The following is a 25,016-nucleotide window of genomic DNA, read 5'->3' on the forward strand; positions in this document are numbered from 1 at the left end:
ACAGAGATATCGGTGGGTATGGGTCCCATGCCCGATGTATCTTATCCCAGTTTTCCGACCTCCGATGCTTCTTATCAGTCTCGTTTGAACTTCAACGGCACGCTGGCTGATCAAAACATGCCGGTTCGTACATTGATAGTAGTACCAGCCCAAAGAAGCGCTTGTCTTCCCCAACTTTGGTATATAGAAAGTCCACACATATTGCTTATCAGCTCAAGCCTTACTTCTCGCCTGCCTAGTAAACCTTTGCCCCTCCTTTGTGAAGAAAAGAAGTCCGAAAGAAGTCTGCCAAGCCCACCTCCTATCCAGTCACATCCCAAAAATCATGCCCGTACCAAAGCCGACAAACCGGACCCCGGTCCCTAACCCCGTCCCCTCCTTTTGGAACGCCGCCCCCCGGCCCCTCGACGACCACCGCACAACCCCGGACCTCCCCGCCGCGTGCGACATTGTCATCGTCGGCGCCGGCTTCGCGGGCGTCGCCACGGCCTACCACATCCTCAAGGACAACCCGTCCCCGCCGTCCATCATCATCCTCGAGGCCAGGAAGGTGTGTTCCGGCGCCTCGGGTCGCAACGGCGGGCACGTCAAGCCCGACACGTATTTCCAGGTGCCAAAGTACACCAAGCTCTTTGGTCCCGAGCAGGCGGCCAAGTTGGCCGCGTTTGAGGCCTCGAATGTGTATGCCGTCAAGGAGCTTGTGGAGAGTGAGGGCTTGGATTGCGATTTTCATCTGACGCGGGCGATTGATGTGTATCTTGATCCGGAGCATGCCAAGGAGACTGAGGCTGCGTATCGGGAATTGGTGAAGGCCGGGGTTGTGAATATGAAGGATGTTGCTTTCACTCCAAAGAAGGATGCTGAAAGGGTAAGTCTATTTCCCCATAACATCGATGACGAGAGATCTAGACTAATCATCCAAACACAGGTCTCAGGAGTCAAGGGTGCTCAATGCGCCTTCTCATTCACAGCAGCACACTTATGGCCAGCCAAAATGGTCCACCAGCTCCTAGACCGTCTCCTCCAAAAGGGGCTGAACCTGCAAGCCAACACGCCAGTAACATCAATCTCATCACAACCAGACCCCGCGCGGCGCCATCAGCGCCGGCAAAGTCGTCGTAGCCACAAACGGTTACACGGCCCAAGTCCTCCCGCAATACGAAGACCGCATCGTCCCCGTCCGCGGCCTCTGCAGCCGCATCACGACCCCTGGCGGCCCCAACAGCCCGCACCTAGTCAACACGTACGGCATCCGCTTCGACGCGCGCAACAACGACTACCTCATCCCGCGGGCGGACGGGAGCATCGTCGTCGGCGGCGCGCGTCAAATGTTTTGGCACAAGCGGGGCGAGTGGTTCGACAACGTCCGGGACGACGAGCTGGTGAAGGGCGCGGCGCCGTACTTTGACGGGTACATGCAGAGGCACTTTCGCGGGTGGGAGGAGAGCGGCGCGACGACGGAGAGGGTGTGGACGGGTATCATGGGGTACAGTTCCGATTTCATGCCGCATCTGGGTGGTGTGCCTGGGAAGCCGGGGCAGTTCATCATTGCTGGGTTTTCTGGTCACGGCATGCCGGAGATTCTGCTTTCCAGTAAGGGCGTGGCGGCCATGATTCGCGATGGGGCTTCGTTCGAGAGCACCGGGCTGCCGAGGATCATGGAGACGTCGAGGGCGAGGATCGAGAGGAAAGATAGTCCGCTTGAGGACGGGCTCAAGTCTTTGTGGGAGGATGACGTGAAGGCGAAGCTTTGAAGGGGATACAGGCTACGATTCTAACTAATATGATGACAAGTCAACAAGAGACTGGTCTACTCTGTATGATACCTGAGTTAATCTCAAATCCTCGAGAACACTCTTTTTCCTTGCTTTTCCCCTCCACAAGAGCTTTCATCTGTCATCAGATGCATCACTCAACATCGACTGTCTACCTACAACTTGAATTGGAGTCTTCTGAGGTAAACGAGTCTAGAACACAGGCAGATGCCGCACCATGAGTCAAGCCGACTCCAGAAACTGGGTTCCTGGGGTTCGTGCTTCATGCAATACTTCGGCTCCGACCGGGATATAGCCGGCTTCCCCGCGTCTTGGTCGCGAAAAAACAGCGGGTCCGTTCCCCTCCGACCCCCCGCCGACCGCGGCGCTGGAGGTTTCGCCGAAATTCTGCCTCCCCGACCCCCTCCCCTTCTGGGAAATGGGGGCGCGCGGCGGTGGAGGACTAAGGTTAGTAGACTCAGCCAGAGAGTCAGCACCAGCACCGGCAGGCCTATCTTAGCTCCCCTCACACACAAACTCGGAACAACCACTCTCATTCACTCACTCACTCGTTCCTTTATCCACCCGCATACCTTGCCCACTCTCACTCCCGAGGAATTGGCAAGGGCATTGAGACACAGGACCAGACCTTCCTTTCTGACCACGGGCTTCCTTCGTTACGGCGGGGTCACTTGGGAATCACTTTCCGCGGAGAGTTCTAAACGAACCTCCCTACACACAAAGAAGACCAAGTCAGAGAGACATAGAGACAGACACACGCAGAGAGAGTCCTCCACCACCGGCCCGGGTCCTCGCCTGGCCCTGTTGATCGGCACTGTCCGCTGCCGCCGCCCTCTCTCACTATCTACTACAGTGCCCTTATCGGCTATTGCGACTCCAAGAACAAGTTGTAAATGGATCCCGAGGACGGCCTGCGCCTGCAACGACACAAGCAGCGTCGCGTAGCGGATAAGGAGCGGAAGAGAGCAGTTCGAGCGTACGATGAAGCCCATTTCTTTTGTTTTGTTTTTCCCTCCCACGTTTCATGTCCAGTCTCCTTTTCATTACTAGATACCCGGTCCAATTGATGTGAGAGAACCTCCCTCATGCTGACGCGACCAAGCTGTGACGGATGTCGGCGACTCAAGGAAAAATGCGACGGAGGAGTCCCTTGCCGCCGGTGCACCCGTCTGCGCCGGCAATGCGAGTTCCTCACGCCCACGACGAGAGATGAGCCCGGATCGGAGAACTCAGCGAGGTGAGAACCTATAGACCTCTTATTCCTCTTTAACCATGTCCTTTCCCAATCGTAGTACTGTTATAAGATTCCTCAACGCGATATCTCATGCTTTTCTTTCCCTTGGGTTCTTTGCACCAATGTAAAACAGCTGGCTGACAAAAGGGCCATATTGGCGGGTATAATCATAATAGACCCCGCCACTCGCAACATCATGAAGACGCCCAGTTGAGCCAGAGAATGTCCTACATGGAACGGCTCCTGGCGCATTACACCGGCAAGAGCACCCTCGACGCCGAGACTCTAAAGACCTTGGCCGAGTCCGTGGAGAAGATGAAGTCGCCTGCTGGACGACCGCGCACCGGCCCGGAGGGCACGGTGACCGGGGCCGGCGGTGGTCCTGGTGCTGCTGGTGGAGCGGATGTCACCATGGAGCCGGACGTCGGCGCCGAGGCAGAGGTGCAATCGCATAGCTCCGACTCTTTCAAGGTTGACGAGATAACGGTTCAGCCTCTGGAGAACAACATCACACGTAAGGCGGGCCCTATCCCTTCTCCTTCTCCCCTTCCCTTCCCTGCTCTACCCTTCCCTCTTCCCCCGGGACCGCTTCCCCGGACCCTCAACAGTCTCGGCCTTGGCATCCCGAAGGACCTCTCCCTGTAGACCGCCATGTTGACCTCCGAGCAGATTACTCCGGCGAGTTCTCACACTGGAACTTCTCCATGCGGATAAAGCAATGGATTGAACAGTGTGTAAACGTAAGCATGCCCCCTCTTGTCACAGAGCCTATACCAAGCCAGCATCGCTGAAACATCCTCATAGGACGCCCCGGATGGTCCAAAGACACAATTCAAAGAATACTACCGCCCAGAAGAACTCCAGTCCCCCTCCAACACAGTAGCCTCCCTCTCCTCCCTCCCGCCCCGCTACGTCGCAGACTTCCTCGTCCAGGCCTTCTTCAACCATGCCGAGACGAGCTGCTTCTACGTCGAGCGCCACTGGCTCATGGACAGGCTCGACCTCGTCTACGAGAACTCGGCCTCCCTGACGCGCCGCGACGTCGGCACCGTCTGCATGATCCTCATCATCTTCGCCATCGGCACACAGTACGCCTACCTCGACTCCCGGAACGAGAGGGGCGGCCCGCCCAGCGCCGCCGCCGACTCGAGCCCCTTTTCGGAGGACACCATCGGCATCATGTTTTACCAGCAGGCGTGCCGGCTGGTCCCCGACGTGATTACCATTTCGTCGCTGGAGAGCGTTCAGGCGTGTCTGCTCATCGGCCTCTATACGTTACCCCTCGACGCCTCGGGGCTGTCGTACGTGTACTTGAACCTGGCGGTCAAGCTCGCAATCCAGAATGGTATGCATCGGAAGCACCCCGGGGCCGCCATCGATCCTGTCATCCGGGAGACGAGGAACCGTGTCTGGTGGACGGCCTACACAACGGAAAAGTGAGCATGCTTTTGTCCTGAGTCACTTATTCCTTCTCACATGTTGACTTCATCTCCTAGGCGTATCGGTATATTCCACGGTCGGCCAGTATCCATCGCAGCAAGCGACGTCGACGCCGAGCTCCCAGTCGACAGACCAGAAATATGGCCCGGTTCAGCACCGCCAAATACGGCACACATGCTAGCCACACTCCAGCTCAACAACGCCCTCAGCAGAATAGCTCACCAAATGTAGGTCATCCCCTATACCAAACCCTCTTATTTCCTCGCGCTAACATCAACCCATAAGATCCCTCTTCAAAACGTTTGAAAAGAACGAAATCCCAGAAGGCATGGCCAAGCTCGTCGAGATGAAAGCCCAACTCCACAACTGGTGGAACAGCCTCCCAGAACCAACCTTCATCAAGGACCCGACCACCGGCCCCGCCGTCTTCCGTCCGACAATGCACCTGAGGCTAGAATACTGCCTCGTCCGCATGTTCGCCGGCCGCCCCTTCATCTTCCCCCGCGAATCGGCCCACCGCGGCAGCACAGCAAGCTCCTCCGGATCCCCCGCAGACTCCGTCGCCGTCACCGTAGTCGCAGGCGGCGGCGGCCCTTCCTCCGGTGGTGCCGGTGCCGGCCGCGCCACGACGAGCAGCTCAACCGGCAAAACAACACACCCGCGCGCCGTCCTCGTAGCAGACTGTGTCGACGCCGCCCTCCTCGTCGTAGAAACCTGCCGCCTCCTTCGCAACACGGTAGGCCTCGCCCGCGCCTCGTACACGGAATTCTCCTCGTGCCGCGCTGCGCTGCTCGTCATCATCACTCAGTGCCTCCAGAAGAAGACGGACCGCCTCCGCGACGCTCTCAGAGAAGGCATGGCGATGCTGAGGGAGATGTCGGCGGGCGGAGAGTCTGCGAAATCGGAAATGTCCCTCATCGAGGCCTTTGAGCGCGCCATTTCGAGGCTGGATATGGCGGACGAGAGTAACGGTGGCGGGGCTGGGGCTAACGGCGGCGCGTCCGGAGTCAAGGAGTCTGACTACGCGAGGTTCAAAAAGTGGGAGATGTTGTGGAAGACGGATACGCCTGCGCAAGGGCACGGGCAGGGAAATGGTGATGCGAGGAGCGAGAGGGATGGACTTGATGCCGCGGGGCTGCCGATCCCGCCGCATCCTGCGGGCATATGGCGGGGTGGAGGACACGGGCACTCTGGTGGCGGAGGAGGACATGTTCCTGCCGGCGCGGGGAGGCAGGGTACGGCGTCGTTGCCGCCGGCCATGCCGTTCTTCGGACTCGATGGGAGCTTGTCGCCTATGCCGCCTGCGCTCGACGAGTTCTCGGCCATGTTTGGGAACGGATACGTGCCGGGCTTTGAAGGTATGGGCGGAAGTGTAAACGGTAACTGGATGGGTCTTTGAGTTCAGGTTGGAGGAAACTTTGAAAGAAAAAGGAGCCAGTCGGTTGAGACATTGCCTACTTCACGACCGGCAGAATATGGCGTTTGCGTGTCTCTGTTTACCTACTTGGATGTGAAGATATCTTGACATCGGTCATACCTTCCACAAGGTCATACCTTCCTGTACCTTCCGTAAGAACCCGTTATACCCCCCCTCGAGTTCATCCCTGTCACCAGCCAGCAGGCGCCCCCTTGGGGGTCAGGTCAAAACTGGCTGGGTGGTGGAGGGGTTGAAGTCCACGAACAGCCTAATCGGTGAAGGTGAAGAAGTCCCGTGTTCGAGTCCCAGCATGTGCGCCAGAGATGTAGCCCCCGTTCGCCACCGGGGGGGTGAACTCTTTTGCTTTTTAGTATCATCAAGAAGTAAGTAGTCTGGTTAGGATGAAGAATAAGTAGACTACGTTGTGAAACAAGACATGATGATGTTACTGCGTGACTGAACTTGATGGTTATTGTTCGATGTGAAGTAAAAGGCCCGGGAGGAGTGGGTGACCGATTACAGGAAAGCTGTGGCTGGCATGCCGTACCATTTTAAACGAGGATGGAAGCTACATCAATCATCAAGAGGCGGTGTATAGATGCAATGGAAGTGGTCTGACTACCACAATGACCCCTCAGATGTGGCCTCATGGCCGACCTCCTGTGCAGAAGACCCATTTAGGCAGAATCACAAAGCCAAGGAGTAAGAACTAAACACGGAGTAAAGGAAATAGAAGTCTGCTCATGTAAGAAGCTCGATGGCTCTGCATGATAATCTGCACAATGATCTTCTTAGGAGCTGGACTTGGTGGCATAGGACAGACTCAAGGCTTTTGCCGCCAGCATAGACTTCAAACTTGATATAATAGCAGAATATTTGAGCAACAGTAGCACTTGGTCGCATACTACTGAATAACATCACGCGTGTAGTCTTTTTTGTAAAGTTAACATGATAGAACTTCAACATACAAGACTCAATACCCTGCAATATGAGCGTCTTGGCTGAGAACTACAATAACATCACTTCAGGCTCCCCATCACCACGAAAACAAAACACAACAAGCCGGTTCGTTGCCTCGCTCAATATTTCCTCTCCTCAGTCAAACCTCTGATATATTCTACTCGACCCAAGTTCCCTTTACTCCGTCGGATCCCGCCCGCCCTGCGCCGCCATGTTCCTCTCATACTCCTCATCCGACTCGAAGTCAATCTCGGCAGGCAGCGTAATCGGCACAATGGGAATCCCATTCTCCTCCAGCTTCTTCAGCCTCGCCGCCGTCGCGGGTCTCGACTTGTTGATGCTGTACACCTTGATGCGGTGCGCCGACGACGTGACGTGCAAGTCCCAGTTCCTGTGTAGTCTCATCATCAGTCTCTAGATCATCGTCGCCCTCCTCTGCCCACAAAACCGGAAAGAGATTTTATAAAAATCGTATCCAAAGAATTGTAAAGATGAAGGGCAGAAAGACAAGGGAAAAGGGGGGGTAAAAGACATACCAAGCAGACCTCACAAAAGTAGGCTGCGTATTACACGCATTATCCCACGTCCTCACACAAAACTCCAACCACCCCTCGGCGTCAACAGGCAACTCAATCTCCCACAACCGCCACGCATGGAAATACTTGCCGCTCATCTTCTCCCACGGGACCTCATACCACACCCCGCCCCCATCACCACTGACCTCGACCCTCACAGGCCAATGCCCGCCCCCGGAATACGCCCACCCCCTCAACCTCACCTTCCCCTCGTGAACGACCTGCTCCATATCCCGCGGCGTCATAATCGCAGAGCTCACCGGCATCTCCTGGATCGAGAACCCGTTGCTGTACTTTACATTCTGCTTCCCCACCTGCGGCGTGTAGTAGATATACTCTCGCCTCTGCACCGGCGCACTGCTCTCGCTCGCGATGGCCCGGATCTGCGTCAACCACTTTGTGCTCCGCGCCCCGATGTACCCAAACACCACCGTCCGCAACGGAAACCCGTGGATCTTGGGCAGCGGCGCTCCATTCATCTCCCACGCCAGCAGCACCTCGTTCGCTTTTACTTTCCGCCACGGCACGCTCACGACGTAGTTATACACCTTGCCCTTCTTGAAATACGTATCCGCGCCGTAAAACTCCAAGTGCGCCGCGTTGTCCTTCAACCCGCCGCAGTACTTTATGACCTTTTTGAGAGATACGCCCGTCCATCGCGCGGTGCCGATGGCGCCTTCGCCCCAGGGGGCGTTGATGAGCTCGTCGCCGTCGCCCGGGTACTGCGCGATCTGCTCGATGCGCCGCGTGCCGGAGCACTGGATTGAGACGACGTTGGTTTGGTGTTTGAACTTGGTTTTCAGGTCGTGCAGGGTGAGCGTCTGCGGGTTGTTGACGAGGCCGGCGATGTCGAGGGTGTATTTGTCCTCGTCGATTTCCGGGATGCCGCCGTGGTTGCGGACAAAGTGGTCTTTGTTGGAGGTGATTTCTGTCTCTACCAGGCGTTTCTGCAGTGTTTTTTTCGCATGTCAGTCTGTGGAGGGGGGAATCTTGATATGAAGTTTCGATGTGACTTACACGAGGGGGTTCGCCGTTGTAAGGAAATTGAAGAACGTGAATCATATCCTCCGCCTTTTCCTCCTTGACGATGTCCCAGCTGACCTCGGGAATATGACCCAGCCCGCACGCGTAGTGATACTGCTTCCATCGCTCCCCCGTCAGGATTGGATTCGTATCGGGAAGCGGTCCCAGTTGATACTGAGGCGGCTATTACACGCAATAGGAAGATTCAGTCAGCAGGTGCTCCTGACACATGGACCCTCGGGGCATCGACATGTTGACTTACCTCCGGAAAGTCATATTGCCTCATGAGCTCTTCAACCTGCTTCTTCTTCTCGGGATACTTCTCCCACTCAATATACCCCTTCCAACCATCCCTCTCTTCCTTAAAGTGAGGTGTCTTACCCTTTGCCTTGAAAGGGATCGCGTGAGGTTCAGCAGGAGCCATGGTGAGTATGACGAATAGAGAGACGATTTCAGGAAGCCGATTATCACTACTCAGGTCTCTAAATTGAGACCGCAAAAAACGGGAAGACGTCGTTAATAAGATGCAAAGCCACTCATCGACAGGCATCCAATAACACGCCAGAAGTCAATCTCCCACACTGGCAAAATTCACACCCAGAAACCATGACATACATCTCTAAGCCAATCCAATATCGTTGTAAATACACCCCAGCCAATGAACAGTCTCTCGTTCAGAATCTGATGCCGTCATGAAGACATCAAACAACCGTCTACTTTCATCCGGAAGCTTTGCCGCGGCCCGACGCTAACAAACCCGCATTGCAGGCATGTCAGCGTTGCAGGAGCCATGTTACCTGTAACCTGGCCTCTCCTTCCCCACGTGAGATAGCAATCAAACTCGAGGCTTCAGATCGGGAATCTCGGTTGCATAGTCGTTGACAACAAGAGTCTAGCCAAAAGAGCCAAGGTTCGTAACTGTCGCCGTTGGTTGTGCCGTTGGTACTCCACTTAGTCATGACGTTGATCGTCCGGTCACCCCTGTCGTATGTCAAAACAAGCATTTGCCGTTTGGAACGCTATCGTTAGACTCGGTCCAAAGTCGGCGATACTTAGCATTCGGCGGAACATGATGATCCAGGCATTGACGAGGTCTCACGGAAACCGAGAATCATGACTTCGGGGTTTGAACATTAGGGATGTATATTCCGAGCGATCCGCGATGAAACGACAGGGTAATCTAGGTAATGTGCTCTTCTCCGTAACGCCGTCAGCGTCCCATCATAGCCGCCTGCGAAAACCAAAATAATGCAATGTCCTGTAGGACGAAAAACTGACAAAAGCCCCAGGTTGAAACTGGGGCTTCATGAACCTCTGATCTTCTACCGCCCTTTAATAATGTTTCCCCCTCTTCAGGTACCGCCTCTCCTCTATACCCATCCTTTTTGTCAAAACTCCATCACTGCAGAACAGCGCCGCTCACTCTCCGGCCAACAGTCTTGATGGTCGAGTACTGTCCGTTGGCGCCCATGACATCAAAACGACTCACGCTCATGGCGTCTTCGGTGTACCCTGAAAAGTAGTAGCCCACAATGACTACAAGGTAGCTGAGCAGCAGAATGCTGCCCTTGAAGTAGTTACTCTTTCCTTCACCGTACATGTAGCTAAGCAAGAACACGCAAATGATGACAGTGACCATGTCCCACTGGGGGAACAGGAGCGAAAAGGTGTGCGCAGTGAGGTCTTCGAAGCGATCCGAGGTGACGTAAATCGCAGAGAATAGGACAAGAGCCGGAACCTGAAGCAAACAGACTTGAAGCGCATAGGCAGAACCAATTTCCATGGAGAGCGCAATATTGCCGTTCATAGCGAACGAAATGGCGTTCTGTGAATCATTAGTCAACGCCATAACGTAGGTGTGCAGAACAAACTTACCAAAAACTCGGTCGTGTTGGGGACCAGCGCGAAAAGAGTAATACCCAAGAACTTCTCATCAATGGCGAAGCCCTCAAGAACGACGTCTACAGTGTCCACTAGAATCTCGGCAATAATGGCATAGAGTACAGTAGCACCCATGAGAATGAAGGCACTCTTGCCTCGGCTCCAGTTGGGAGCGTCATGTCCACCGTGGGGCACTTGGGCAGTGCTTGCTGCTGCGAGATCTTCATTGTCGGCAACGGTAGCGGTACGGAGGGCCGGGGGGCGCGAAGTAGCCGCAGTCGAACCCGGGGGAAGTGCTGAGGTCCTGCGAGGCATCCGCTCCCGCGCAGCAATCGTGGCCGCAGTGGCCGCCATCTCGGCCACCTCTCGGACCAATGCGTTGTTCTCCGCCTCTGAGAATCCAGGAATGTGAACAGTAGAGCGGACCGTGTCGCTGCCGCTAGATTTCGGAGGCACGACGTGCGGGATGCTGACGCTGCCATTGCCAGCACTCAAGCCCAATCCGGTGACGGACCCCTGACGAGAGCTGTCATCTTTCTTGTTTGCAAGGCCAACCTGCTTGAGCGACTGGCCGAGGATGCGTTTGTAGAGGTGAGAGTCACGGACGTCGACTGAGGTACCAGTGGTCTCGGCAAATGAGTGAGGACCCGACTGTCTAGCGTGAGCATGGGCATGAGCGTGGGCGTGTGCTTCTTCGTGCTTCTTCTCGTCGATCTCTGAGTTCCAAATTACTGCAGCGTGGGTTCGCAGCGTGAACCACAGTCCTACAATGTAGGAGAGGAACAATAACGTGGCGCAAAAGTAACAGAACGGACGGACAGCCTCGAGATAGAAGCGATCATTGAGCGCCGGAGTCTGGGAAAAGAAGCATCGCTTGCAGTCGCGTCCGTCCCCAACAGGAGACAGACCTCCCCCGATGCCACCGTGGTTGACACAGTCCAAACAGTTGAGCTCGTGAGTGCCGTAGATTTGGTAGAAGAGCGTGGGTCCAAAGGCGCCGAGGACGGCGAAAAGCAACATTGTCGAAGTGACACCGGCAGACCTGGCATTGAAACGCTGCGTCTTGCGCTTGATGGCACCAAAACACATGGAAAGACCCGGGAGGAAAAGAATACCCGCAAAGATACTTCCCACGATACTGCCTTCCACGAGTTGGCCTTTGCCTTGGCTCAGGGCAACGCAGTAGAGGAACACCTCAACAATCGTGGAGAAGAAAGCGTTGATGGCAGCACCAACACCCATTGAAGACTGTGCCGAGATCGAGGCGACGGCCTGGCCGATGAAATAAGCGAGCGGTACGATGGAGAATAAGCCGGCAATGAAGAGGAAGGCGGGTGACGTGATGAAGAGCTTCAGATCGAGGACTTGGTCGAGAACGAGATAGTCAAAGATGACGAAGAAGACGACACCCATGAGGTTGATCAAAAATACGTTTGTGCCGTCGATTGTGTATTTCCAGTACTTGATACCGACAGCGCGGTATGTGCACAGCAAGATTGACGAGTGCGGCGTGTCAGCTGTCCGGGCGAGAACGATGTCGGACTCGAACGAGAGAGCCAAGGGGTGGCGGCGCAGTTGGTCGAAGAGCAGCATCGTGACCTTGCCCATGGGAATCGAGAAGACAAGGAACCAGCAGATCAAGGACACCAGGATCAGCGAGGGTGAGAGCAAAAGGTAGAAGAACAAGAAGAAGACCACGCGGCCAATGTTCCACTGGCCTCTTCCAAACAAACGGCGCTTGGTTTGGGGTGGTGTCTGGCTTCGCTCTCCGCGTCGAGAACGGCCCAAGAGGCTGTCAGTCTCGCTGGGCTCAGAGTCGATGCTCCTGCGCGACCGTCCCACAATGGATCGGCTGCGTTCAGATCCCTCTGGACCAAAGAAGAGGCGGCCATATTCCAGGTCACCACTCTGCCACTGCTCATACTCGGAAATGCTTCGTCCTTCGCCTTGGTCCTCATCCAGATAGGCGTCATCCTGCTCCAGGCGCACATATTTGCCGAATGGATAGAAGAGGTAGCCAGCCAAGCCCCAAAGAACTCTGCCGTATTCCCTGCCGCTAGGGGTTGCGGCAAACAAGAAACAGACCAAAGCGCCGAGAGCTGAGAAAGCTGCCATCCACCAGCCGAATAACAAGGTCCAGAGAAGGTTGAAGAAGACAAGCCAAGTATGAACTCTTCCGCCAGGTGATGAATGAATATCACCCTCGGCATTCTTCTGCACCGAACGATCTTTCTTGTACAACGCAGGCTTCCACAACCTGATACCGAATGGATGGGTCTGGTTGATGGCCTGCTGACGATCCTTGAGCGTAAAGCTCTCGGCGTCGCTCACGTCGCCATCCGACTCTGCATCAATGTCATCTTCGTTGGGGTGTATCGAAGGAACGCGCTCGGTTTCCTCGGGAGCATCCTCGTCAGCTCTGGGTGTCCGCGGACCATCCTCGACTTCATCATTATCGTCATCGTCCTCGATTCCAGTATCACTGCGTGAAGATTGAACGCGCGATAGCGTGGTTGCCAGTTGAGGCCGGCGGCGGGTGCCAAAAGCGGTGCTGCCCTGACGGCTTTGATGACGGCCGGCGGCATCTGCCTCGACCTCATCAATGTCGTCGTCGACAGAAAAGACTTCGCCGCGGTGTGGTGCTGATGGGTTGGTTGACAGGCGACGGGGCATGGGAGGCTTTCGCGGCTTCGCAGCTTTGGGGCGTTCAGGACCCATCATGGGCGATCTAGCACTAGCAGTTGTTGTCGAGCGTGAATGCGATCGATCGTGGGCGGACGGGTCGGCCAGGTATTGAGAGCCGGAACCTTGGGTATGTATAGAACCTGCAAGCGCACGGGGGTATGATATCAGCCAGGGGTTTTTCGCGTTGGGCAACTGGGTAACTCGGACGACCAAGACTCGTTTGGTTTCTGGGCATGCAACAACACATCAGCGGGTCGTACGTACCGTAGCCACCACCTTCTGGACGCCTCCGCACCGTGTCGGTAGACTGGAAGGACTGGAAACTTTCGGAGAGACCTTCGTCGCGAGAGGCGACATAAGAGTCGAACCTTGAGGGCTGATGACGAGTATCAGTGGGCGATGCGGTGGTCGAGCTATCGTGGGACTGATGAGATGGATGGGACGGTGTGCCCGGCCCTGTAGAGGGATCCATGGTGGGCGACAACGAATAGGGCGACGAAAGAGCGCGCAGCTGTTTGGGGACGATGGAGCAAGATGGGTGGAGGAGATTGGCAAGGTGCCGGAGATGTGGGTTATCAGTGCAGGCGTAGGCGCAGGCGCGGGACGAGACGGCAACCCGGGGGTGGGAGAAGAGAGTGTCGGTGGGTTGCTTTGGTTGAAGCTTGGAATTCTCTCGATATTTTGCTGTCTTGGAACGGCGAACTGGTGATTAAGCGATATGAGGAGAGGAAACCGGGAAGGGGAAGAAAAAAGTTGTATTGTTGTGAGTGTCTGTGCCAGGCAAGGTGCGGTTGGGTTTAGGTAGGTCCAGGTCCAGGTTCAGGTTCAGGTTCGGGCTCAGTGAGAGAGATGTGAGGATTACTCGGAGAGCCCGACTATGGGTCGAGGAGTCGGTGACGGTGTCGGTGTCGAGGCCCGCCTTCCTGGCTGGATGGATATATGACGGGTCTCAGTCTGGTAGTCGAAGGTTTATTGCTTATAAACAATACTCCGTAGAGAGGGAGGAAATCGGAGAAAAGGTCGAACAAGCGAACCAGGGAAATGTGGTGAGGTAGACCGCAGCGCTCAGGTAGGTGAGATAGGTGACCGTGGTGGTGTGGTGTAAACAAGCTAAGTAGGTATCCCGTAGAAGGGGACCAAAACACACAAACACACGATGGAAAGAAAAGGACGACCGGGGGGAACAAGAATGAGAATGATGATGGGACGATTAGGCTATATTGGGTTCGAGAAGAAAAGCGCAGTCTTGTTCCATTCCCGTGCGGCGGAAAATGTTTACTGGGCAAAAGGTACGGACTGACACACAGACAACGGGAGCCTTCTATCTGTCGTGCGTACGGAGTAGACGTTAGGTAGAAGGATGTCGAGTAAGAAGTACGAAGCACAGAGTATCGATGGATGACCCGAATCACCGATGCTGTACTTACTACCTAGGTAGGTAGTTTGTAGTGGTGGTCGCTGGTGGTGGAGGTGGTGGAGGAGCAGTTCGTACCATGGAAGCTACTTGCCGGCTAACGGTGGGTGCTAGGTAAGCTAAGGTACCTATTGTGTTCCACCAGGAATCCAGGATCTACCCAAGTACCTAGCTTACTTACTCTCTGCTACCTTAGTCTCTACTCCGTCCACAACAGTGTGTGTAGAGGAGAGGAGCGGAATGCTTGGGTCTCTCCTCCCCCAGATTCACACATATTTTACGGAGCAACACACCTCATTAAGGTGAGGAGCTTGCTGCTGCCGCTGCTCAGAGGCACGAGACACTGGGCAGTGGACAGTGGAGGTGGGATGGAATGTCTGAGTCAGGCGCTGCCCACTGTTGATCAAGCCGCAACCCCAAGTCTCCAACTGGCGGTCATGTGTACGTTCTGGATGGCCTCAGATGGCGACTCTCTTTGCAGAAGAGCATGGAAGAAAAGCATGGAAGATGCTTTTATTGGCTCCGCAAGAGGGAGCGAGGACCACTGCGAGGCTGCTTCTCCTCCGCAATGTGCTTGTCATCAGGTTCGAGAAGACTGGGGAAGATGGACAGGAGATCCCTCGTTTGCCAGTCTTGTCAACAGGCATGGCTGGTTTTGTAGTAGGTAGCCTTTGGTTGGTGTTTACATTTGCGGCTTGCGGCTTGCACCCACACACGCACACACACGCACACGCAACCCTAGGCCTGCTTTTCTTACTTTTGGCGGACGGTTGATAGGTAGGGCCAAGGCCAAAAAGTACATGCACATCGTGCAGCGGCACGCAATTTGGGGAAGGATTACCTTAGGTTCCCGAGTGGAGATCACTGGTAGGTACGTAGTACGTAGCAAAGGGGGCACTTGGGGTTCGGAAGGGGGGGGTTTACTGCGCAGCAAACACTTGAATTCAGCGTCGACTTTGGAGCCGGCGAAGAAGCGGACGGTGGAATGGGAGCATGGATCATGGACCTGTCCCGAATCAGACTAGCGCCCGCGTGCTTCAGAATCGCCGCTGGCGCAGGGTGCAACCTCCCATCAGCCGCGACTGGCGAACCTCGAATCCTCGAGTCCCAGTCCCCTCCCCGTTCCCTTCCCTTCCCATGTCATGCCCCTTCCAAGGCTTCCATCGGGGTCCGTCGTTTCCCATCTTATCCTCGCCGCCAACTCAACCTCACCTCAGCCTTCCCATAGGTTCCGGGCTTCCACGGCTATCACCGCCTCTTGGACTCTCGGAATATGTATCCCACGCTCTGTGCTATAATTCCTTTCATGATGATTCGACTTCCCTCACCAGTTGCTCGACATGTGCTCTGATCTCGTGCTGTGCTCCACTTGCCCATCTGGGAGAGAAAACGTCACCGTACTCCGTAGTACTTGCAGGCGCATTTAGCGTTCCATTGCACCTTCTCTTGCAGCAACAACCTTGGAGAACAATCGCACACTGACCATGACTCTTGCCATCTATGAGATCCATGATTACCTAAGATTCGGGGAGCGGCAAATCTGCACTTCCGACAGAAGGCTTACCTAAGGTTTAGCTGCTCTCAGATTCCGTCCGAGCTCAAGCTTGGAATGGGAAAAGTGGATCGTAGCTTTTCCGGAAAGATGTCCATCACGTGATTTCCGGCACTGTCGAACGCGTCGACAGTCGTTTGCCTGCTGCGGCTTGCGGCTGACTGACCGACCGACGGAGCCAGCCAGCCCAGCCAGACGTCCAGCCCTGTCACTCCCAATCCATCTGTGAGCTTCCACATCGACAAGCTTCCATCATCACGACACAACCCACCACCACCACCACCAACGACCCCGGCAACCTCAATCATTCAACCCATCACGACCCCGCTCCTGACGATCGATTGACTTCCCCTCACTGGTCCACGATTAAATTTATACCGACGACAGTTAATCACAAAAGCAACAACATCACCACTACTCGTCTTCTTCCTCAACCCTCGGGGCATCCATCACGATGGCGCTCGACAGCTACTATCAAAACAAGATCGAGGCCATGAAACTCGAGATCCTCAAGGGTCAAGCAGTCCTCCGCCGCCTCGAAGCCCAAAGAAACGACTACAACTCCCGTGTGAGGCTACTGAGGGAAGAGCTGGGCCTGTTGCAGCAGCCTGGTTCTTACGTTGGTGAGGTCGTCAAGGTCATGAGCACGAAGAAGGTCCTGGTCAAGGTGCATCCCGAAGGCAAATACGGTACGTCACAATCCCACCAGCAATACATCCCATGCAGGTCCTTGCTTGCATCCCTCCCACCTCGACATCGTCAGCTTCTTCATGTCAACATCAGATCAAACTAACCCCTCGCAGTCGTCGACATCTCCGACAATGTCGACATCACAAAGCTCACCGTCGGCAAGCGGGTAACCCTGCTTTCCGACAGCTACAAGCTCGAGAAGATGCTCCCCTCATCCGTCGACCCCCTCGTCTCCCTCATGATGGTCGAGAAGGTTCCCGACAGCACGTACGATATGATTGGTGGTCTGGATCAGCAGATCAAGGAAATCAAGGAGGTCATCGAGCTCGGCCTCAAGCACCCCGAGCTGTTCGAGTCGCTCGGTATCGCACAACCAAAGGGTGTCCTTCTCTACGGCCCCCCCGGTACGGGAAAGACGCTGCTCGCCCGTGCCGTCGCACATCACACCGACTGCAAGTTCATCAGGGTGTCCGGATCCGAATTGGTGCAAAAGTACATTGGTGAGGGTAGTCGCATGGTTCGCGAGCTCTTCGTCATGGCCCGCGAGCACGCTCCCTCCATCATCTTCATGGACGAGATCGACTCCATCGGTTCCTCCCGTGTCGAGGGCTCATCCGGCGGCGACTCCGAAGTCCAGCGCACCATGTTGGAGCTACTCAACCAGCTGGACGGTTTCGAGCCCACCAAGAACATCAAGGTCATCATGGCCACCAACCGTCTCGATATCCTCGACCCCGCCCTGCTGCGTCCCGGACGTATCGACCGAAAGATTGAATTCCCCCCGCCAAGTGTCGAGGCCCGTGCCGACATTCTCCGCATCCACAGCCGCAAGATGAACCTGACAAGAGGCATCAACCTCACAAAGATTGCCGAGAAGATGAACGGCTGCTCCGGAGCCGAGCTCAAGGGTGTCTGCACAGAGGCCGGCATGTACGCCCTGCGTGAGCGCAGAGTTCACGTCACCCAAGAGGACTTTGAGCTCGCCACCGCCAAGATCCTCAACAAGCACGACGACAAGGAGGTGTCACTCGGCAAGCTCTGGAAGTAAGTGCATGCGCAGCTGGCGGGGGGTGTATGCAACGAGAGGGAGAAGGAGAAAAAGAGCAGCAAACGATCGACGAAGACATGTTTACTCGGCTGGCGGGGGTCGACAGGCAGGCAGGCAGGCAGGGCGGAAGATTCAGGAGAGAAGGCGGCGGTGGAAATAGCGTCTGCGCCCATTTGCGCGCGCATGTGGCGCTTGTACGGCTAATTATGTACGACTACATAGAATCATGGAATCAGCCACCATGACATTACACCGTTCATCACATTTTCCTTCTGTCGTCTCCCTTTTTGGCGGTACCGGTAGGCGTTTGATGCCACGTTCTCCGTCTCCGACAAAGTGACCTCACCTCGCCTCGACCAACGCACGCCTGCATACTCACAACTCACAACTCACAAGTCCAATAGAGAGAGGGGGAGGGGGAAGTTGAGTATGCCCCACCGAATTACTGTCAATCATGGCCGGTTTTTTTTTTTTTTTTTTTTTCATTGATTCACCCCTCGTCTTGCCCGCCTGCTTCTAGGTGGTTCATCGTCCTCCAGAGAAACGCATGTACGGTACTAGTGTAACCAGATGGATGGCAGATGGTAAGGGAAGTGGAGTATCGTCATCCTAAAACAAACCAACCCACGAGGATTACTCAGTCAACTCGTTGGTGTTGGAATTTGACAGATGGATCGCCAGTAAATGCGGAGGTGTTTTCATATGGTATTGGTTCACTCCTACACTACATCGACTTCACTTCACGAGATATCAAAACTCAAGTTGGGAGGTCAAAGGAGGAGAGAGCATGCCAGACGGCAGCTCCTCTCCTCTCTCTCTTTCTCTCATTCATTCAAACGCCTCTCTAATGTACAATCCCAAGGGACCGACCGCAGTCGAGATCCCCAACATGCTGGCGTCGTCAGACACAAAAGTCGAGTACCAAACGCCATGCATCGTAATATATATGCCCTAAAATGCCGAAACGCCTTTAGCCTCATGCCTGACCTGGCCCTGGTCCTGGCCCAGTGTGTGTGTCTCTCTCTTTCCATAGTGCCTTATTTGCCGTATTAGAAAAATGCACAATGCCTTTCTTCTCATCACTCGCCGATGTTGGCGTATTCCGCGATCCAATAGAGGGTATCGAATTACGATTCACCACGAGTTCCGTTTCCGTTTTTCCATCCGTCTCCCTATGCAAGCCGTGCCACGTAATTAGTTGTCCCCTCTAAGCTGCAAGCTTCCACTTCGTGCTCTTCCTCCCTTAGGAGAACCTGAGCTCTTCTCGTGCCATCGCCATACGTACTCAACAATCGTCTCGTAGCACAAGACGTATTGACGCAGGCTTTGCACCATGCTGAGTCGTTGGTTGCGGAAGTCCTCAACCGTCTTCTGGATGAGATCCATAGTGTCGCTGTCGTCCGCCAACCACGCTGTGTCTAATGGGGTTCTGTCTGGAGAGCCCCGTCGCACGTCGGCGCTGGTGCGACGGCTGCTCGGAGTGAAATCAAAGGTCTTCTCCCGAGGCGAAGACTCCTCTGATCCGCTCATCTTGATATCGCCGTCCGAATCCCGCTTCCTCACGGGCTTCGTGGTCGTCTTGTTCAGTCGTTGCCGCTTCAGCATATCGATGACGCTGTCTACAGTGCAGAAGGTTCCGGTTCGACCACATCCCGCAGAACAATGCACCAGCATTGGCCTGGCCCTCTGATCCATCTCTGGCTCGTCATACCAAGCAATAGGGCCTGATTCCGGAGACGCACGAGCACTGCTTACGGAGGACGTATCGACCGGCAAAGCTGAACGTTGCATCACGTTGGCTAGGTCCACGAGGGCCAGCAGATGTGACGGCTGCGCAGGCGCTCCAAAGTCGGGCCAGGAAGGGTAGTGCAAGTGAGTGATCTCACGGATGGGCGCAAAGGGGTGTGAGCCGTGAGACAACGCAAACTTCCGAATGATAACATGCGGCGTCTCGCCTTGTGGTGGGGATGGCGAGGCAGTTGCGTTTGATGCCTCCAGTGTAGTCGTCGTCTGCGCGCGCCGGCGTCCGGCTTCCGCTGCTGCTGCTGCGGAGGGGGCACTTGACCCCTGGTTGGTACGGTGCTTGTCAATGTCCAACGAGACTTTCTTCTCCGATAGCGGCTTGAGCTTGATCGAGCCAAAATCCCTGCCTTGCCAGTACGGGTGGCATTTGAGCTGGCCTCCTTCCGACTCCGCGGTCAACATGACGACGACACGGATATCTTGTTCCCAAACAACAGACCAAAAATCCTTCCTTTTATTAGTGTCCAATATACATATCGCGGAAATCTTGCCGATAGCTTACCTCAAAAGTGGCGGGGAGCGGGCCCTGGGTAGCGATGTACCTCTTATTGCTCCGAGATGCCTTGACGTGACTGGCATTGACGTAGTCGCAAGCCCCCTCGGAACGGCCTTGCAATTTGACCCGAGCGTGCTCGAACGGCAATATGTCTTTGTAGCGATTTTTGCCACCCTTCTCGATACCACAGAGCTGCGGAACAGTCTTGTCCTTCTCACTACCACTGAACATGGAGTAGGCCGCCTTCATCCGCGACTGCTCAGCCTTTTCAATGTTGAGGAACTTGTCTGATACTTGCTTGCCATGATCGCTAGGCTTAGAGGCATCACGGAGCCATCTAGGCAGCGTAGGTGACTCCAGCCCCGACGGTCGAGCAATATCCAGCTGACCAACTCCATCGGCGAGATCCATGTTCTGACGAATATTCGAGAAGAACGGGTTGGCGTTGTTCTGGGTCATTGGTAGCATGACACCTCCAATGACGGGGGCGATGCCGGGCCGACTACCGTCACCCGATGCTGCTGGACCGGAGCCGCTCGCTGGAGCACCGAATCCCTCATCCACAAGATCGGGATAGGCGTCAGCGAAAGCGTTGAACCCACCCCGCAGGATGTACATGTTGCCGGAGTATCCCTCATTCGTGAACTTCTTCACCATGTTCATACACGTAACGGCGTCACGTTTCTCTGCAGAGTAAGCATCATAGACAACGAGATGCTTCGTCGATTTCCACTGAGAAAAGCGCCCCTGCATATCCGGGCTTTGAAAGGTCTGCTGGAGTTTCGTCAGGTTGAAGGTAGCTCGCTTTAACAACGTTGTTGGAATGCAGAGATTGAGCGCGCCTTCGATCCGAGCTTGGGCATATTGCTGTGACACTCTTAGGTCCAGAAGCAACAGATCACTTTCTGAACCATCAGCCTCGATTAGATCCTTCAATTGCGACGGCGCTATCAACGAGGGGCCGCTCTCCATAGTCGGTGGCAAGGTCTCGGCGCGTGGCTGGTTGGCTCGAGCAGCACTCGGCGCTGGCGCATCGGGTTTGTTCTGTGAGATGGATAACCTGGGGTGACGGTCCTCTACTTTCGACAATGTTGTTCTACGCTCAAAGGGCGACTCGGATTGCATGGGCGATTCGAATCTTGGCATGTTCAAATTTAAGATCTGCGGTGGTTGTATCGACGCCTCGGAGTTTCGCTTGGAATCCAACGAGGCGTAGGCTGAGTCGCTCAAGCTTTGCTGGTCAACTTCCTTGCTCTGCTTTCGCTCCGTGGGAATTCGAGGTATCGAAAAGTCCGAGGCGTGGTCGCTGGCATGCGTATTCCACCGTGGCGGTCGAGGACGAAGAGTGGTCGGGTTCGGGGGAGCTTGCGGAAAGTGCGAGGAGGAGAGGCTGAAGCTCACGCCGCGATTGAGGTCTGCTTGCCGTTTGAAGGCCTCATAGTCGGGATTAGCATCGATGGGAACTTGCTTGGGCAGCGCGGCGCCGAATGAGCGGACGGACGAAGTCGGGGAGCTCCAGTTGTCTCGTGGCATGGAGGCAGATTCTCTTGGGTCGACGGACTGCTCGACAACGAGTCCAAAGTAGTTTGGACTCGCGGCTCTCGCCTCTGCCTGTCTTGCCGGGGTAAGGTTCCCGTTACCGGGAGGCATTGACTGGCCGACGGAGTAGGGCATTCTTGGAGATGCCACGGGAGTAGAAGGGTTGGGAGTCTTTGCGGGCGGAACGGCGAGTTTGGACTGTGAGTGGGAGTGGCTATGAGAAGATCGCGGCGCAGGCGAGGGCCTGGAAGCTGAATGATGAGTCTTCATGGTGTAGTGGACGGATGTTGCTCCGTCGTTGCTCCTCTTGTCGAGCATGGTTAGTGTGTGTATGTGTGTGTGTGTGTGTGTGTGTGTGTGTGTGTGTGTGTGTAGGTGTAGGTAGTTGTAAAGAGGATGGGATGTGTGAGAGAGAGCCACGGATGTTTCTGGAGGATAGGTATTGTTCCGGACGCCTGGCCAAGTGTTGAAGGCCCTTGGTCAACAATTAAAGCGCCATTCCGGTATGGCGGCGTTTTTTTGGGCGGGACGGTTAAGGCAAGGTCGGATAGGGTTCAGATAGATCGGAGGGAATGGGAAGGGAGGGAGGGTGTGCGGAAGAGGCTCTTTGAAAGGGAAAGGGACAGGCAGTGGGGGGTCTTTTAGAGAGAAAAGAAGGTTGCGGGGGGGGTTCTGACGTGACGGCACAAGTGGCGATCTGAACCTGGTATGGACCTGGGGGGGTGGTTGCTTGGCCCTTTGCTTGGTTGAGTTGTGACTTTCTGAAGCGGTGATGGATGCCCTGGGCGAAGGATGAGGGAGAGCAGAGGCAGAGAGAGAGAGACAGAGAGCGAGAGGGGATACACCTGATGGTTATTACTCTGACTCTGATTCTGACTCTGAAGCTACTCTCAACTGCGAAGAAGACAGGATGGTGTGGTCGAGAATGGGCTGGGCTGAGCTGACGGGGGCCGGACAAGGTGGTGGCGTTCGGCGTCCCGAGAACCAGTAGAGAGAGATTGAGAGAGCGAAGACAGTGACAATGTGTGACTGCTATGTGTGCTCTTGTAAGGTGCCGTACGGACGGACCACGTATAATACTCTGAATCGGTATGGGTAGTATGGGAAATAATAGAACGAAGACGCCTCGGGTTGAGCGCAGCGCAATGGAACTTTACCAGCGGGACGACACGACACGACACGACGGCGGAAGACGAAGTGGGTGACCGAGCAAGGTCCAAGGAAACAGGCACTGAGGCGAGCAACTGGGCAAATGGGCCAGTGGGGGGGAGATAGCTACATCAAAGGCGCACCGGACACTAGGTCTGGGGGTGTGTGAAAGACAAGGCGAGCATTGGGAACAACAATTCCCAGGAGAAAAGGGAAGGGGGGAAAGACGGGAAAGAGAGAGAGAGAGGAAAAAAAAAAAAAGGGTCCAGCCAGGTCTTGCTTGGGAGAGGAGTAGGAGGGAATGGAATGGGAACGCGCACGAGAAAGCAGAAGAGAAGAAGAAGGGGGGCACCCCTGGCTTGCGGGCAGGGAAGGGATACCTACCGACTTGGGTGTGGGAGCAAGAAACAGGTGTGGTGTGTGTCTCGCGGCAGCTATTCTCTCCTCTTTCTCTCTTTTCTGGTGCCCTTTTCTAGGTATACTTTTTTTGGTTTTATTTCGGACTCTGAAGCTGGTTGTGTAAGCCAGAATTTGCTTGTGAGAGTTTGGATTCCGGTCAGTGGCGTATCGCATTCACATTGGATTCCTCTTCTTCTTTTTCACGAAAGACGATGGGATGGTGGTCTGTCTGGGCAACGGCTTGCAAAAACCAATATGGCTAGAGCTATGCAAGGCAAGGCAAGGCAAGGCAAGCACGGCAAGGCAGTGTGTTCTCAGCCCTCTCTACAATTTGAAGTGTTCAAAGCACATGTGCGGAACCGCATTCTCTAGCGGCGGTACGGAGTATGGAGTGCGGGATATGGCATTGGAACTAGGCACAGTATCGACGGCTGTCCCTGGGCCAAAACGGACCTACCTGGCAAGTTGACGGTGTACTTGTAAGCACAGTACGGGGATCCGTACAAGTACGTAGAGACGCGTCCGAGTTGCAACGACCAAACAATTCTAAAGACACGGGTGCTGAAAGCTGGACAGAGAGGCAGTGGGAAGGAAAGGGCAGCACGAGGGCATGGCATGGCGCGCAGTGGCAGTGGGGGAAGAGAAAGGACAGAAAAGAGGGTGTCATGTCTGATGAGGTCGTGTGTCGTCCAGAACGGGAGGGATCGGCGCGCTGAGGTTAGCTCGGCGGAGTCCCTGACATCAACCCTGTGTGAGACACCATACATCACGTGAGGATTCTGATTTACACACTGCACATGTAGACACTGTGTTAGCATGCATAGCTGTTGGTAAGGATGATCAGAAGGAAGGTACTCGCACGGTAAGAAACTCAGTCCTTATTCCCACAGGGCTGATGTCTCGTCAACCGCGTCATAGAATGGGGGCGCTCCTTTGACGGGGTCCTTCTGTTGTCTCCCATTGGACAGACCCTCGGTTGTGCGTCCCTCCAGAGATGAGCTATGGCGCAAAAGCAGAGAGCGCAACCTTCCCACGGATGAGAACTCGTTCTTTCTTTCTACCTAAGGTACCTTAGGTCACCTAGGTAAAGTACTGAACACGTACCGCTTATTCACTCCTGCCTCTGAACCACAGCTCTGGATCCCCCCAACCACAGAGGGAGACGAGGAAGCAGGGGCTTGAAGAGAAGGTTTGATGCTGCCAGATCGCAAGGCTCGAAAAAGCAACATAGAACAATTCGACAACACCATGTCCGAAACACACGACACAACAAGCGCAAGCGCGGGCTAACGAATCCAGCAGTCGACTTGCAATAACCAGGCACAGCTACCTATACTCCTCTACCTTGACTTATTCTGCGAGCTGACCAAGATCCAGTGGAGGTGGCATTGACAGGGCAAGCCCCCATCACCTTGGCTGCGCAATAGCAGGGCAGAGACCGCGACACCCACCTCGCGAACACGCACACACCGTTCAAGACACAACGGTATGTTCTCCGTATATACCACAGGCCATGCTCGTCCCTGTTCGACCTACCTAGGATGCAAGCAGGCGCTTTACTGTGTATGACAGCGTTGTTGTGGCCATCGCAAGGCCATCGCAAGGCCATCACAATAGGGCGTCGCAGTTGAAATTCACCACAGCCAATTACCATGGAGAATCTGTTCTGAGGTACCTCATTCAAAGGCGACAGGTACCGATACCTTCCCTGTACCTTGCGCTCTCCAAAGTCGCCCAGACTTGAGATCTCGCTCTTTATTTGGGAAGTGGGGTCCGCATGGTGCAGACGTCATAGGGCCCATGTAGATGAGCAATCTACATAGCATCATCATCCCAAGTCTCCAAGAGTCTGGACCCCTTTTCGACGCCGCCATCCAGCCAATCGCACATCTGCGCGCAATTCGCGTGGGTGCATTGGATACGTACCTACTCATCA

At 55.0% G+C, this 25,016-nt stretch overlaps 6 protein-coding genes across 6 annotated transcripts; 3 read left to right on the forward strand and 3 right to left on the reverse strand.

Annotated features, from left to right (window-relative positions):
- Window positions 1–153: 153 nt before the first annotated feature.
- HER10_EVM0003412 (FAD dependent oxidoreductase superfamily protein) lies at window positions 154–1,760 on the forward strand. The gene is made up of 2 exons (XM_035473088.1): window positions 154–868; window positions 929–1,760. The coding sequence occupies exons 1-2, from the start codon at window positions 326–328 to the stop codon at window positions 1,406–1,408; spliced, it is 1,023 nt and encodes a 340-aa protein (XP_035329080.1). The 5' UTR covers window positions 154–325; the 3' UTR covers window positions 1,409–1,760.
- A 525-nt stretch (window positions 1,761–2,285) lies between these two features.
- On the forward strand, window positions 2,286–6,079 carry HER10_EVM0007383 (fungal specific transcription factor domain-containing protein). Its single transcript, XM_035476941.1, has 7 exons — window positions 2,286–2,751; window positions 2,878–3,012; window positions 3,186–3,523; window positions 3,679–3,749; window positions 3,814–4,445; window positions 4,506–4,676; window positions 4,735–6,079. The coding sequence occupies exons 1-7, from the start codon at window positions 2,669–2,671 to the stop codon at window positions 5,846–5,848; spliced, it is 2,544 nt and encodes an 847-aa protein (XP_035329600.1). The 5' UTR covers window positions 2,286–2,668; the 3' UTR covers window positions 5,849–6,079.
- A 1,207-nt stretch (window positions 6,080–7,286) lies between these two features.
- Window positions 7,287–8,848, reverse strand: HER10_EVM0009448 (oxidoreductase molybdopterin binding domain-containing protein; the record flags this gene model as incomplete). Its single annotated transcript, XM_035478934.1, has 3 exons — window positions 7,287–8,348; window positions 8,419–8,607; window positions 8,687–8,848. The coding sequence occupies 3 exons, from the start codon at window positions 8,846–8,848 to the stop codon at window positions 7,287–7,289; spliced, it is 1,413 nt and encodes a 470-aa protein (XP_035329862.1).
- A 697-nt stretch (window positions 8,849–9,545) lies between these two features.
- On the reverse strand, window positions 9,546–14,346 carry HER10_EVM0009076 (sodium/calcium exchanger protein). The gene is made up of 3 exons (XM_035478575.1): window positions 13,255–14,346; window positions 10,300–13,130; window positions 9,546–10,249 (listed from the first exon to the last, which is right to left on the reverse strand). The coding sequence occupies exons 1-3, from the start codon at window positions 13,460–13,462 to the stop codon at window positions 9,824–9,826; spliced, it is 3,465 nt and encodes a 1,154-aa protein (XP_035329805.1). The 5' UTR covers window positions 13,463–14,346; the 3' UTR covers window positions 9,546–9,823.
- A 1,807-nt stretch (window positions 14,347–16,153) lies between these two features.
- HER10_EVM0010884 (26S protease regulatory subunit 8) lies at window positions 16,154–18,057 on the forward strand. Its single transcript, XM_035480329.1, has 2 exons — window positions 16,154–16,645; window positions 16,760–18,057. Exons 1-2 carry the CDS (start codon window positions 16,411–16,413, stop codon window positions 17,692–17,694), a joined length of 1,170 nt encoding a protein of 389 aa, XP_035330039.1. The 5' UTR covers window positions 16,154–16,410; the 3' UTR covers window positions 17,695–18,057.
- A 401-nt stretch (window positions 18,058–18,458) lies between these two features.
- Window positions 18,459–23,216, reverse strand: HER10_EVM0004984 (protein-tyrosine phosphatase). The gene is made up of 2 exons (XM_035474610.1): window positions 20,000–23,216; window positions 18,459–19,944 (listed from the first exon to the last, which is right to left on the reverse strand). Exons 1-2 carry the CDS (start codon window positions 21,848–21,850, stop codon window positions 18,889–18,891), a joined length of 2,907 nt encoding a protein of 968 aa, XP_035329284.1. The 5' UTR covers window positions 21,851–23,216; the 3' UTR covers window positions 18,459–18,888.
- Window positions 23,217–25,016: the final 1,800 nt, after the last annotated feature.

The sequence above is a fragment of the Colletotrichum scovillei genome (genome assembly GCF_011075155.1).
Source record: "Colletotrichum scovillei strain TJNH1 chromosome Unknown Contig00009, whole genome shotgun sequence".
Lineage (NCBI taxonomy): Eukaryota > Fungi > Ascomycota > Sordariomycetes > Glomerellales > Glomerellaceae > Colletotrichum > Colletotrichum scovillei.

What these genes read in the sequence shown, in the direction of transcription:
- HER10_EVM0003412 (XM_035473088.1), top strand. Translation starts at nt 326, where the DNA reads ATGCCCGTACCAAAGCCGACAAACCGGACCCCGGTCCCTAACCCCGTC. An exon ending in CAAAGAAGGATGCTGAAAGG is followed by an intron (nt 869 to 928) that starts GTAAGTCTATTT and finishes ATCCAAACACAG; the next exon opens with GTCTCAGGAGTCAAGGGTGC.
- HER10_EVM0007383 (XM_035476941.1), top strand. Translation starts at nt 2,669, where the DNA reads ATGGATCCCGAGGACGGCCTGCGCCTGCAACGACACAAGCAGCGTCGC. An exon ending in GGATCGGAGAACTCAGCGAG is followed by an intron (nt 3,013 to 3,185) that starts GTGAGAACCTAT and finishes TAATCATAATAG; the next exon opens with ACCCCGCCACTCGCAACATC. An exon ending in GGATTGAACAGTGTGTAAAC is followed by an intron (nt 3,750 to 3,813) that starts GTAAGCATGCCC and finishes ACATCCTCATAG; the next exon opens with GACGCCCCGGATGGTCCAAA.
- HER10_EVM0009076 (XM_035478575.1), bottom strand. Translation starts at nt 13,462, where the DNA reads ATGGATCCCTCTACAGGGCCGGGCACACCGTCCCATCCATCTCATCAG. An exon ending in TCCAGAAGGTGGTGGCTACG is followed by an intron (nt 13,131 to 13,254) that starts GTACGTACGACC and finishes GTGCGCTTGCAG; the next exon opens with GTTCTATACATACCCAAGGT. An exon ending in CCAACACGACCGAGTTTTTG is followed by an intron (nt 10,250 to 10,299) that starts GTAAGTTTGTTC and finishes AATGATTCACAG; the next exon opens with AACGCCATTTCGTTCGCTAT.
- HER10_EVM0010884 (XM_035480329.1), top strand. Translation starts at nt 16,411, where the DNA reads ATGGCGCTCGACAGCTACTATCAAAACAAGATCGAGGCCATGAAACTC. An exon ending in GCATCCCGAAGGCAAATACG is followed by an intron (nt 16,646 to 16,759) that starts GTACGTCACAAT and finishes AACCCCTCGCAG; the next exon opens with TCGTCGACATCTCCGACAAT.
- HER10_EVM0004984 (XM_035474610.1), bottom strand. Translation starts at nt 21,850, where the DNA reads ATGCTCGACAAGAGGAGCAACGACGGAGCAACATCCGTCCACTACACC. An exon ending in CGCTCCCCGCCACTTTTGAG is followed by an intron (nt 19,945 to 19,999) that starts GTAAGCTATCGG and finishes AATAAAAGGAAG; the next exon opens with GATTTTTGGTCTGTTGTTTG.